The sequence below is a fragment of the Tupaia chinensis genome, unplaced genomic scaffold (genome assembly GCF_000334495.1).
Source record: "Tupaia chinensis unplaced genomic scaffold, TupChi_1.0 Scaffold000386_1, whole genome shotgun sequence".
NCBI classification, from domain to species: Eukaryota; Metazoa; Chordata; class Mammalia; order Scandentia; family Tupaiidae; genus Tupaia; species Tupaia belangeri.
In genome coordinates this window covers 371701-386006 of record NW_006159888.1, presented here as the reverse complement: position 1 = coordinate 386006, position 14306 = coordinate 371701, and the positions used below count along the sequence as shown (strand labels likewise).

At 42.6% G+C, this 14306-nt stretch overlaps 1 protein-coding gene across 5 annotated transcripts in view; it reads right to left on the bottom strand.

Annotated features, from left to right (window-relative positions):
* Positions 1-3380: 3380 nt before the first annotated feature.
* The window catches only part of PLEKHB2 (pleckstrin homology domain containing B2), a 35838-nt gene continuing 24912 nt past the window's right edge, over positions 3381-14306 (bottom strand). For 4 of the 5 annotated variants that reach the window (XM_006153670.3, XM_027773876.1, XM_014589840.1 and 1 more), the window contains 3 exons: positions 12654-12743; positions 11233-11341; positions 3381-5204 (listed from right to left, as the gene is read on the bottom strand). In XM_006153670.3, the coding sequence (XP_006153732.1) occupies positions 5068-5204; positions 11233-11341; positions 12654-12743 (336 nt within the window). In that variant the 3' untranslated portion in view covers positions 3381-5067. The remainder of the gene's footprint in view (positions 5205-11232; positions 11342-12653; positions 12744-14306) is intronic. The other variant, XM_006153672.3, reaches the window with a different exon arrangement.

The window sequence follows — 14306 nt, the reverse complement described above, 5'->3', positions numbered from 1 at the left end:
GATGACCACACCGCAATCCCTTCTCCTCTATTCTCCTAGGATCTTGGGTACTCATGCACATGCACCAGGCATGATTTTTAAGCCAAAGGGTCAAGAACTCAAACAATGGTCAAACATTTGGAAGTCTATTAAAATAACCACTGTGCCATCTGCTGGCCCCCGGGTTTGTAATTTTTTAAGTTTTCTAATTCCTCAATTTTATTTTCTAATGTGACGAGCATTGATAAACACAAATCACATTTTATAAGTTCTCTGGGAGCCTAAAATGTTGGTAGTATAAGAGTCCTGAGACCGAAGTTTTGGTACCATTGGTGTATACAGAATCCTATGTGTAAAAACAGGAGGACAATAAGAATGCATTTTTGTGGGCTGGCTCCATGGCCTAGTGACTAAGGGAGCTGGACCCCACAAGGCTAATTGTGTAGTTCAAATCCTGGTCCCAGTGGCATGAAACACATGCCTGGTGTGAGTACATGCCAGATTCCTGACAATATGAAGAAATGGAAAAGAGTTTATGATATGACCATGCCCTGTTGAGAGGTAATCTTTTCTTTCTCTCTTGCACCCTCTGGCAAACTTAAATATAAATAAAGAATTTATCTTTGTACTAGCTTATTGATGCATAAAGAAACTCATGAAGGATAAACAGACGCTTATCAGGGGAACTGGGCAGATATAAGACCTTTCACTCAATGTATTTGTTGTTGCTTAATTTTTGAGTTATGTCTACTCTATTCAAAAGGTAAATTAAGGGCCAGTAAGTGGTGTGGTGGTTGTGGGGCTGAACTCCCACATGGCCAACCATGGCTTGAATCATGGACCAGACAGCTTGCTTTCTCACTTTCCTTCTCTCTCTCTCTCTCTCTCTCTCTCTCTGTGTCTCTTCCTAGTGAGCACATATGCCCTATAGCAAATTTAAAAATAATAAATAAAATACATAAATTTTTAAAAAGTAAATAGAAAAACAAATGCTCAGAACCCAAAGCAGCAGGAAGGTCAGACTGCCAGAAGCTGAAAGTCAGGTTGGACAGCCTGTGTGAATTTTTTAGGTCCCCAAAGAGCTTATGTGATTTCTATCTATAAATATTCATCCTACACCCCAACCAAAAAAGAAATCACAACAGATCAAATGCCAATTGAATACACAGGATCAAAAAATGATAGAAAGTAAATTTGGGTCACTTTGCTTCAACTGCCCCTGCCGACATCAAGAAACAGTGGTCTCTTGGCAAAGTAGCAGGGATTCTTCAAAGAACAAAATGAAGAGACCCAGAGCTTCCAGTGTAGACTCCCAGACTTGACTCTGATAGGCAATAACCCATCACCACCTAATGAAGAGTCTACATGTGGGACAAATAGAAAGCAAGTCCACAGGGAATTCAAAAATAACAAATTTAAAATAATTTTTTAAAACAAAAATCACAGGGGCTGGCAGGTGGCATGGTGGTTAAGTCACTGGACACTTCCACATGGCTGACAACAGTTCGAGTCCTGGACCTGGTGGTTTGCTTTCTCACTTTCCCTCTCTCTCTCTCTGTCTCTTTCTGGTCAAATTAAAATAAATAAATAAATACACAAAATTAAATACTTGAGAACAAACAAAATCAGCTGGCATAATGGCTATGTCACTGGACTCCCATGTAGTCCACTGCGGTTTGAGTCCCAGACCCAGTGGCTTAAACTTACGCTGGGCGCATGTACATGTGTGCCGAGGATCCCAAGAGGAGAATGGAGAAGGGATTGCAGTGTGGCCATCCCCCCTAGGGAGTAATTTCTTGTTTTCTGTCTCTCTGTCTTGCTGGCAAGTGCACACGCCCTTTAGCAAAAATCTATCATCATCATCATCATAATAAAGAAAAAAGTCACTGGAAACATGCTGCCAGATTGATCTGGTCTAGAAAAAACACTGTCAATTTGCTAACAGCCATCTTAAAACTGTGACCACACTGGCCACCTCCAAATTCTTGTGGAAATCATTCTCACATGTACATGGTACAGGGACAAAGAACGTATATGAACACCAGCTATAGACATGAGCTTCACTTACTGCCTGTATGTATCTGAGTAGTTTTTAACTTCTGGACCTCATCCTCGGAGTGTAACCTGAATACCTCTCTTAGAGAGTCACTAGAAGAATTTAATGAATTCTGTTCCAATATGACAACATAGTCCCCACAATTTGATAGGTCCACAATAAATGGCATTCTTGTTGTCTACAACAGCAGTAAAAGCTAACAGTGTGTTACTAGAACATAATTTTTAAAATAGAAAAGAAGTCAGGACCTGGCAGTGACACAGCAGTAACACAACTGGACCCACATGGGAAAGGTCCTGAGTTCGTGACCTCCCAGAGTACACTAGGTACACACATATGCCTGTTATCCAGGCCAGCTGAGAGACTGACGGTGGATTCAGGCGTGAATTCCCTGTCGGGATGCTTTTCTCTATGGAAGAGAAAAACTGGGGGGAGGGGGAACACACACACACACAATAAAACATGCCTTAAAGTTAATGATCATTTAATATATTAACATTTTCACTTATAAAGATACAGTTTGCACATACAGGGAAAATGGGTTCTGTAGACACAACAGAGTGACTGGGGAGAAAACTGGAGCTACATTCCATGCCTTTGTATACACATACCAGGGATGGAAAAGAAAACTACACAGGATCAAAAAAATTATCTAGAAAGTAGATCTGGGTCACTTTGCTTCAACTGTAGGAACTTTTTCCAATCCAGATGGCTTCCCTGGGTCCTGGATAGCTTGAAATAGACAAGGTTTGGCCTTTTTCATGAATGATGAACCGAGACATTAAACAGGTTCTTCTTTTTAACATCCAAGAAACTCATGAAATTGAAAGAGCTAAAAGAATAATCAGGTCAGCACGTGTACGTCAATGGCCAACCTCTTCCAGGTACAGACCATGATCGAAAAGTATACAAGGAGGTACAATGCCGATTCAAATCCCAATAGGAAGTTCCTTTCAGTTCGTGCACTACTTGATCTGGGAATGCTTAAGTTAACACTGTAAGCAGAGGATGTCACTGAGAATGGAGGCTATCAAAAGGGTGACATTTACGGGAGCTGGAGTCAAGGAAATGAAATATGTGAGCCCTTCTCTGTCCCTACTATACATTTCCTACCAGGATCAAGTTACTAATGACAACAGATTTCCAGGCTCAACTATGGCTGCCCAACAAGGCAGACCCCAATGGGCTCCCAAGCCTCAGTTCCCATGCTCTCCTTTAGCCAGACAGGCAGGTTTACAAACACAGGGAGACTGCTTCGACAGCAGTTGAGTGGCATAACTCAATACTCTGTAGTTCTTCTCTAATTTTTACCCAGTAATTGCAAGTTCAGAAACAACACCCAATGCAACATTAAAAACTATTTTTAATATTTTGTAAGTAAAGCATACAGTTTCAATAATGATTATAATCTGAACAAAGACATTGACATACAAAATCCTAAAATCAACATTTTTAACCATCTACATCAGTGATGTCATACATTACACATATCCAGAGATGACGTAAGTACACTTCCTTTAAGCTGGAAATAGACACTCCCATGTCAATGAGCCCCCTAAGACTAGCCAGAAAACAGACCTGAGTTCCCTGTGAAGTTAATTTGGCATCTGGTTTCACATGGAGACCTATTTAAAAGTCTATCTCAGAAATGGAGCCAGATGATCAGAATAGCAAGAGAGAACGTATATATCAGCCAGCAAAACGAAAACAGAATGGGTGCAACATGGAGTGCATTTCAGGGAAAACAGGACCATGTGGAGCGTTGAATGTGGGGTCGGACCTTCCCTGTGCTAAACTGCCCCTAAACACACAGTTTAAAGCATGCAGGACAGAAAACTAGAATAATCAGGAGCTTTAAAGCATGAAATGACAGAAATACTTCAAAAGAGCGTTTCAAAATACTGGAAGTATGAAAATGTGAAAGAAAAGCAGACTGTGGGTTTTCCAAAACTTTTCACATTTAGGAGCTCAAACGGAAATGATTTCGGCTTCTCTATCACTTGTGGTTCAGGAAGGAAAACAAGCCTGGGGTCCTGGCCAGGCTGAATGGTGCCCTGAGCTGGTCCCTCAAGTCCCAGGCCTTACTCCAGCACAGGACATGCCTTCAGAGGGACAGGAAAGAGCATCTTCCATACAGTATGGTCCCAAGGAGGCCTGGAAATCAACTCTCCAACTCTGGCCTTCCTCTCACTACCCTCACCATTCTTTAATACCACTTTTTCAGCAAGTAGAAAAATAGGCTATACATGTCTGCTTAGGCAGCAATAGAATAGCCAAAGCAGATACTAAAAATACTGTCTCTGAATAAAGGAACTCTACCTCCATGCATTTGTTTTTGTTCTGTCGTCTTCAAGTTTTAAAGAATTAAAGCCCCTAAACATGGAGACTCGTCGAATCCTAATTTGAGATATATTCCAAATATTGCTACAAACAAACATGAATAACAAGAGAATTAGGCAGACTTCTGAAGCATTGTTTTTGGGGGACATCCCCTTTCATCCTGAGCAGTCAGTCTAGGGGCCAGGGGAATCCCAGAAGGTGGGGCGTGGGGCTGGCATACCACTGCCTCAGGAGCTTGGCATCCTTCCAGCCCACAACTCATGAAGTAACATGCAGCCAGCTCTGGTCTGAGGTTGGAAGGTTTGAAGTTAAACCAAAAGAAGCTGCAGTTTTTCTTGCCACACTCACTCACTTACTCATACATCACTATATTACTGGCATAAACTGAAAATAAATTATCCCTGAAGTACCACACCTAATTCTAAAAGAAAATGCCTTTCAAGACAGATATGGTAAAATAAGGAAAATCTCAGAACAAGCTAGTGCCATTATAGAGACGTGTTTTAGCTGAACAGCATAGTTTACTCTCCTCTGTGGTTCTTATGTGATTAGTCACAATTATGATGCCACTACTTTCAAAAGAACTATTGAAACTATTATTAAAAACATTTGTCACAAACAGAAATGCCCTGCAAATCACATTATTGCACACAGGGTTATCAGAAGCTATGCACATCAAAACCTGGGGGATTCTAGAAGACCCAGAACAGAGATCCTAAAGCCATGCCCGTGGCTGCTCCAGCCAGCATGCCCAGTGCCAGATCACTGTCGCTGTCTCGATACCGCTCACGAATGATGACTTGGTTGGCAGGCTGCTGTCCATAAAGTCCTAAAAAAAAAAACATGAGAAAAACAGACCTCTGAGGAACAGTTTTTTTGTTGTTGGTTTTTGGGGTTTTTTGTTGTTGTTGCTGTTTTGAGGAGCAGTTTTTGAAATCAACATCCATTCAAAGAGATGGCCTATTCCAGTTGAGTGTGACTGTCTCCTGGCATCCCACTATCCCACTCTCCTCGGGACAAGTGGTAGGAGGTGGTAGCAATGAGTGCACCCCAGTCCTTCTCCACTACAGCACGTGGCCTGCATACCTCCAACCCCCTAAGACCACACTGGGAGAAAAGCATAGCCCTCAGATTGCTGAGAGCCAATCATTCACTAATGCTGCAAAGAGCAGAGCCCTGGTGAGGCTGCAGAACCCAGCCTCTATCTGCCACCTCACTTCCACACCACACTCTCTGGGATGACAGAGAAATGGGCAGAGTGTGAAAGAGACAGTCTGCAAATGATGGGGAAGGCAAAAATCCCCACTGAAGGCCCCCAAATGAAAACTCTATTTAAAAGAGAATTAGCATCTTAGTATCCATACAAACTTTTATTTTTTTTAATTTGCCAGAGGGCATGTGTCCTCAAGGAAAGGGAAGAAAAACAGAGAGAAAGAGAAAAAGCAACCCCCCCCCCCAGAGAAAAAAGCCCCCCCCCCCCCCCATGGAAAATGGTCAGGCTTCAATCCCTTTTCCTCCATTTCTTTCTCCTTTTGGGATTTTGGGCACACACACCTAGTGTGTTTCTAAGCCACAGGGTCCAAGACTTGAATCACACAGTCGGCCATATGAGATCCGGCCACCTTTACAACTACCAGAGGTGGGCTCACGCAAATCAAAATTTTTTTTCATTTTTGAGAGAGATTTTTGTTATAGGGCATGTGCACTTGCTGGAGAGACAGAGAAACAGAAAACGAGAAATCACCTGCCAAGGGGAATGGCAATCCCTTTTTCTCCATTCTCCTTTGGGGATTTTGGCCACACATGCAGCTGGCATGAGTTTTAAGCCACCAGGTCCAAGATTCGAACCATGGTTGACTATGTGGGAATTCAGTGACATAACTATTATGCCATCTTCTGGTCCCACACAATCAATTTTTAAATCAGATCTTAAATATACTAATACAACTTGTCTTCATTTTTAATCATGCCTTTATAGGGGAAAAATATAAATATTTTGATTAACAGGGAAATTTCTCAAAAAGCAAACTTTACACATAGTTAATATTTAATTTGTGTGATTAAAATTTACACCTGAAAATGTACTGTTTGTCCTCTTTTGTGCTCCTCAGTTACATTGCCTAGCATCTAATTAGCTTTCAAATGCTCACATATTAATAAGAGTTACCATTCCACTTTGATCCACTATTCTTTTAACAGTTCAACCACAGGAGAACTAGAAACTAACCCATCAGAAATCTAGCCATGTGGATAAATAACAGAGAAGTCAGCAGTACTAATATAGGCTAACACTCTGCATGTTTGCCAGTCTAAACACCAACAATACATGCGTGACTCACTCAATCTCACAACCACCCTATGAATCAGTATGTTATCATCTCTTTTACAGGGGGCAAAGTGAAGCACACCAGGGTAGTGAGGGCACACAAAGTCAGGCAGTCTGCACTTACTATAACCACTAATGCCTCAAATACACAGAGGATGAGAAGAGACGGAAAAATCAAAGCCACCAAGTAGTAGAATGAGACCTTCATCAATCTAAGTGCTGATCAGGCACAAGTAACAAGTGATTGTGTGTGTTGTGCTTAAATTCCAAAACTGGCACACTGTGGTGTTCACTTTCACAGTCTTGAAATTTAAAGATATTCCATTATGCCACTCCAACCTGTGAAATGTATTACTGTGCAACTTATAGGCTGATCCAGTGAAAAGACCCCCTCCACTGTGGGAGCCCTCACTATTCTCTGTGGCTCCTGCTTATGTTTGCTCCCACCAGTGAGTCAGGTCCTTACCAGAGTCAGCTGTGTACATTTCCATGTCACACTTACACGATTACCTAGTTTAATTAAGTAATATATAAATGATGAAAATGTGAACGAGGCCTAGCTACAGCAGCACAAGCAGTAGGGCACTGTTGTACAGGCAAGAGAAACATAGAGGCCCAGGTTTGGGTGCAGCACCAACCTGAACAAACTGATCAAGGTGGGGTGCACCTGTGGTGCAAATATCCAAGAGGCTGGGAGAGAGGACTGCAAAGGCAGCAAGATACTGTCCAAGCCCCCTCCCCCTTCCAGCACTCACACACAATCTCTCCCATTAAAAAAAAAAAAAAAAAAAAAAAAAGTGAATGAGAAAAATATTGTATGACAACTAAGCTAGATATTTTAGGAAAGAGTAAATAAAGACAGGTCACTTTTTTTTTTTTTTTTTTTTTTTTTTAAAAACCCTATAACAACAACTAAGCTAGATATTTTAGGAAAGAGTAAAAAAAACAAGTCCCTTTTTTTTTTTTTTTTTTTTTTTTTTACAAATCACTATCAAAACAGGAGATTAGGACTATAAAAAGAGAGAGAAGAAAGGCCCATAATCACAATCTAGAAAACGTCTGTCTGCTCTTGGCCTTGCTCTGGAAACTGCAGTCAGTGATGTATCATAAATATGGTTTCTACAAGGTAGAAACAGGCTCCAAACAAAGAAGCCAACTCAGAGCACAGACCTTGATCCTACATCAAAACAGTAAGGTCCAGCCAATGGCACAGCAGTAATGCAATGCTCTATGATGCTGGGCCCACATGGGAAGGTTCACATCCTGAGACTTCCCTGTACACGTACCAGGTGCATGCCGTGACCTGGGGTGCCTGTGGCTAGAGGTGGGTTATGGCATGAAGACCCTGTTGGGATGCCCCCAACTCTTTTTGTCTCTCTGAAGAAACTTAAATAAAACAAAAACACAGCTGAAGGAATGTCCATCAACATGGGTGAACTGCAGCAGAGGGTTTACAGTACACAGTCTTTGTACTTCACCTAGCTGCCAATCTCTGGTCCCAGCCACACTCAACAGAAGGCCATTAACCAGCTCTGTGCATGATGAGGGTCTCCCTAGACAAGTTTCAGGCACTGAGGGCCTGGAAGGCAGGTGGCAGGGAGTCTGCAAGGTGCTGTTAATATCTCAGAAAGACTCGTGCAGAGTACCATCTGGCTGTCAGCATAGAGCTGCAATGGGACAACCAGAGCCTCAGCCCTTTAAAGCAGACAGTCTGCAGCAGAGTTGATAACCACCGGCTCCAGCCTTCCACAGCAGGCAGGACTGCAGATGAGCTGATGACCACCTGCTTGGCCCTCCATGACAGGCAGGTCTACGGCTGAGCTGACATCTAATGGCTAAGCCCTCCCAAACATGTGGATCTGCTGGGCAGCCTCAATACGTACTGCTTCAGTCCCCTATGCAGCAAGTATCCTTAGGTGCTACCCATGAAAGCACATTTCTCTTTACACAAGTTGTGGGCACAGGTGGAATGTGACTTTCAGAAGTTCCTTTACAACCTTTTGTGTATACTTCTGCTCTTTTACACACTAAGAAATAGCTCAGAGCATTCCATTTTTTGGGCTGGAGCTGAGTAAGAGGCTGGCTTTCATGTGCACAGCTAAGGCATAAACCCTTAACGACCAAGACCTCAACAGATAAACAGCAAAGGAAAATCATTCACACGAAGGGAAATATAATCTGTTATCATTTACAAAGACAATGCTTATACTTGCCAGTCATCCTAAAAACATAAACTAAAGCAATCTGATGATTCCAGTAGACCAGCTGACCTTATCCATACTTCCGGTGCCTAACGACAGGCAATCTTCATTGGACTATAGAGAAATCAGGATATCCTTAACAGCCAGTGGTATTAGAAACCAGTAAGCTGTTGGGAATCACCTTGGTAAAATGGTATCAAGACTTACTGTAATATTAACAGATCAAACAAAATTAAGTAGGGATTTCCCTCAAAAGAGCCCAGAGGTAAGAAGAAGAGGTACAGGTAGAGATGAAAGATGAGCCATGATGTGCGAGGTGTTGAGGCTGGTGATAAGCACAAGAGTTTGTTTTTACTGCTGTGTCGATCCTAGCATGATTGAAACTTTTATAATATTTTAATTGTACCAAAGGAAAAAAAAAAAAAGAAAGAAAAAAGAAAATAACCTATGTCTAGGTAAGCCAGTGGCATAGTGGTTAAGGTGGTTGGATCCCACATGGCCAACTTCATGGTTCCAATCCTGGACCAGTGCTTGAAAAATACACAGGCACATCTGCGTGTGTTCCCAAAATCCTGAGAGGAGAATGGAGAGCGGATTGCAGTATGGCCATTGCCCCTGGAGAGGTGACTTCTCACTTTCCCTCTCTCTCTCTGGTGAGTGCACCTGCCCTGTAACAAACTAAAAAAAATAAAGTCTATGCCCTTTGACATATTAATTTAATATTAATTTAATATGTCAAAATATATTCTAAAACATACTCAATAGAAATAAAAAAGATCACAGATTTTCAAAGCACTATCTACAATACCATAAAAAAGGGAGAGGGGGAGGAAAAAGCAAACAGATAATACTGGAAGATTTAACTAATAATATATCACCCAATATGACAAAATGCAATCATTAAAAGTACTTATGACTACTGTGTGGCACACTAGTCAGTATGTAACGTTTAGAAATCAGAAGAGAAATGCAAAGGACAATGAATGACTACATTATTTAGTATAGGAAAGGAACTCAAACAAAAATAGTTGTGCTAAGATCACAGAACAATGGGCAAGTATCTGTCCTGATTATTATTATTTCCTTGGTTTGGAGCTTGACATGAAAAGAAGTCAAGGCAGAATCTCCCAAAGAGCATGTTGGGTATGTGATTTTGATTCAGATTCCAGGAACTAGTGAGTATATGCATTCTCTATTCCCATTCAGGAAATCTTCTCTTATACACCAGTAACCACAAGGACACCCGCTAAGAGTGTGGCCTGGGCCCCTCAGCTTCTTAGGCATCAGTCTCAGTGACTGCCCTGAGACTGCCCATCTCTGCTAACAGCTCCCCTCCCACTGCTTCTGTGTAAGACATGCTAGTTTACTCCCAGCCATGGACAGCAACAATCCTCTCCTCCCTATTTCTCCTGAGCACTGACTCCAGTATACCTGCCAGCTCTCCTCCTGAGGATGTCGATTTGTCATGCCCACTGCAACCTGCTCTGTCTGACCTCACAGTGGCCGTGCTGCTGGCTCCAGCCCCTACAGCCCCTGGCAGCAGCCAGTGTTCTCCCACACCTTTCCCAATAGAGCCCATGCCCAGGAGACCCAGTCTGATGCTGCTGATGCAGGCACAGCTACTCACACTTACACCTCATGTGAGGCAAATGATGCAAAGAAGATATCAAAAGCCCAGAGCACATGAGTGCCTCCCAGGCCTCAACAACTTTACGAGGAAACAGCTTACCTCAGCAGAACAACTTCCCAAAGATGGTACCAGAAAGAAAAACAGGTTGTCCTCATCCCTTAAGAAGGGCCTCTCACCTTGGTTAATTTTTAGCCTAAGTAAATCCCAGTAAGTACAAATTCTCTTCCTTGGAACCACTCTGGATACAATGGTAAAGTTAAAAAAAAACAAACCCACTATAACTTTGTAAAGCAATAGGGGGAACCAGTAGTTAGCGTAATGGCTATGTCGCTGGACTCCCACGTAGTCGACCGCGGTTCGCGTCCCGGACCCGGTGGCTTAAAAAACTCACGCCGGGCACGGGTGCGGCCAGGCCATCCCCCCTGGGGGGTGATTTCTCGCTTTCTGTCTCTATGTCTCTCTCTGTCTGTCTGGCGAGCGCACGCGCCCTACAGTGAAAATCTCTCAAAAAAAAAATATATATATATAAAGCAATAGGAACATACAGAATTATTTTTAAAAAGAAAGAAAGCAGAGTAGCATAGTGATTTGTGGTCCATAACACACTTAACTTGAATCTGAGAATAAGACTTTTTAAAGGCCTCACTGGTCTCCACACCTACTGAAGACAAACACAGAATGCAAGGCTGGCATGACTTACCTGCATACGGGTACTGGTAGGGTACAGCATATGCCTGTCCATTCGGAGCATAGACAACTTGAGTTCCTGGTGGGTATGCGCCACCATAAGGACCATAGCCATACGCCTGCTGGAAAGAAATGGGTCCATTAGAAATACAATTCTGAAACCCTGGTAATGTATTAAAATTGGATCTCCATGCTGTGGCTAATAAAATAAAAAAATAAAAAAATAGGAAAGAACATGAGATAGCATGTTCATGCTTTCTGTTGCTGTTGTTTTAAGATTTAAAAATTTTAAAAAAAGAGCACAGTGCAGCTGAAAGACAGAGAGAGACAAAGAGACAGAAAACAAGAAATCACCCCCCAGGGGGGATGGTCACACCTCAATCTCTTATCCTCCATTCTCCTCTCAGGATCTTGGGCACACATGCACATGTGCCCAGCACTGAGTTTAAGCCACCGGGTCTGAAACTCTAACCGCGGTCTGAGACTAACCGCGGTCAACTACATGGGCGTCCAGTGACATATATGCATATTATGCATATATATATATATGCTGGTCCCTATATATATATATAATTTTTTTTGAGAGACATTTTTGTTATAGGGCGCATGCGCTCACTAGAGACAGAAAGCAAGAAATCGCACCCCCCCACGGGGCTTGGTCACGTCTCAATCCCTTCTCTATTCTCCTCAGGATTTTGGGTATGCACACACACATGCCCAGTGTGAGTTTTAAGCCCCTGGGTCCGGGACCTGAACCGTGGTCAACTACGTGGGAGTCCAGTGACATAACCATTACGTCATCTGCTGGTCTCAGTAATTACTTTTGAGACTTAAGCAATTCATTATATATAACCCCTGGGACCAGCAGTTAGCGTAATGGCTATGTCCCTGGACTCCCACGTAGTCGACCACAGTTCGTGTCCTGGACCTGGTGGCTTAAAACTCACGCCGGGTTTGTGTGCATGCGTGCCCAAGATCCCGAGAGGAGAATGGAGGAGAAGGGATTGTGGTGTGGCCACCCCCCCCCCGGGGAGTGATTTCTCGCTTTCTGTCTGTCTCTCTGTTTCTCTCTGTCTGGTGAGCACACACGCTCTATAGCAAAAACCTCTCCAACAACAACAAAAAAAGAATTATATATAAATCCTAAGAATCAAAGTATTATTACCAAAACAACTATCATGAATGTGATTCATTTTTAGGTCTATCTTAAAAACAAACTGCGCTATACATGAATAAAATATAAAGTAGTTTTATTTCATGAAAGCAAAAGACAACAAAAATAACCTACTTAAAGAAAAGGTTCAGAGTATATTTATAATTTCCCTGATATTGGCTCAAGGTTAAAACAAGAAACAGAAAGAACAAACATGGGACAGCAGCAGACACCCACGACCTCCCTTACTCAAATATCCTCCCACTCAAGTGTGTGCCTACCTCTGGGACAGGTGCAGCATATGCTGTATATGGAGGAGGAGAGGAAGCCACAGCCATCTCGTCAGGCACTATTGCGGAGCCCACGTAAGCCTGTGGGGGACAGAAGAGGAGAGTGAGGGAGTTACCCATAGACCTACGTGCTCAATGGTACTATGCATATATCCCTTTCATTTAGGAAAAGAAAAAATAAGAACACTTCAGTCTTCTGAGAAGTGAAAAAGATTTCTGTTATCCAGTGGGAGCCCCCAGCCTACTCTGCTGTCCTCTAAATTCAGGAACAAGGTGATCCCTGCTCAGCCTTTAGGAAGGCCCACAGAAACTCCACTGTTGCCCAAAGCCCTTTAAAAAGTGTGAAGCCACTCTCAACAATCCCATTCACAAATAAAAACCCTATAATCTGAAATGCTACAGTCAGATTTGTTCTACACAATCTGTCTTCCACATTAAAAAAAAACAAAAGAACATGTGGTCAGCTGGTAGTTTGGAGGTTAAGGACCTGGATCCCACATGGCTAGCTGTGCAGTTTGAGCCCTAGACCCAGTGGCTTGAAAATCACACCAGGCCCATATACGTGTATGCCCAAAACCCCAGGACAAGACTAGAGAGGGTATTGTGACCTGGCCATCCCTTCAGGATGTGATTTCTCACTTTCTCTCTCTCTCTCCTCCTCAGTGGAAAAAAAAAAAAAAAAAAACATGTTGCCTTTTAGAAAAAAAAAAAAAAAAAAATACAGTTAAGCTTTAAAAAAAAAAAAAAGAAAAAGAAAGAAAATCCAGAGGCCAGCAGATGGTGTAGCGGTCATGTCACTGAACTCCCACGTGGCCAACTAGTTTGACTGGACCTGGGACTCGAACAGGTGCACATCCACATGTGTTTAAGATCCCAGGAGAATGGAGGAGAAGGGAGTGCATGGCCATTCCCTGTGGGGAGGGTGATTTCTTACTTTCCCTCTCACTCACTCTCTCTCTCTAAACAGACCCTAATGCAAAAACCTCTTTAAAAAAAGAAAAATCCACACAAAAAGAATTTATCTTAGACTCTTACCCCTCTATAAAAATCACAAATACTGAGGGGACCAGCAGATGGTGTAATGGTTACATCACTGGATTCCCATATAGTCAACCCTGGTTTGAGTCTCAGACCAGCAGCTTAAAACTCACACCAGGCACGTGTGTGTGTGTGCGTGTGCGCCCCAAATCCCAAGACGAATAGAGGAGATGGGACTACGGCATGGACATCCCCCATGGGGGGTGATTTCTTGCTTTCTGTCTCTCTGGTGAGCTAACACACCCTGTAGCAAAAATATCTCCAAAAAAAAAAAAAAATCATCAATACTGATTTTAAAGAGACAGTTTTTATGAAAGAAAAGGTAACTAGAGCTATAGGGATGCTTACAAGTAGAACTGTCCTGGGCTAACAAGAATAACAAACACTGACATTTGGCAGTGTTTTCCTATATGCACAAACTCTCTCGTAAGCTCAACCTGTTTTTTTTTCTCTCCTTCTAGAGATAAGAGAAAATAAAATCCCACATGAAGGTGAATGCTGACCACAGAGGTGGCACTGCCTCATTTCCCTGATGGACGCAGAGAGAGCATCACTGTTCTACAGATGGGCCTACTGCCTCGGCAACCTTCTAAGGCCTGACACAGA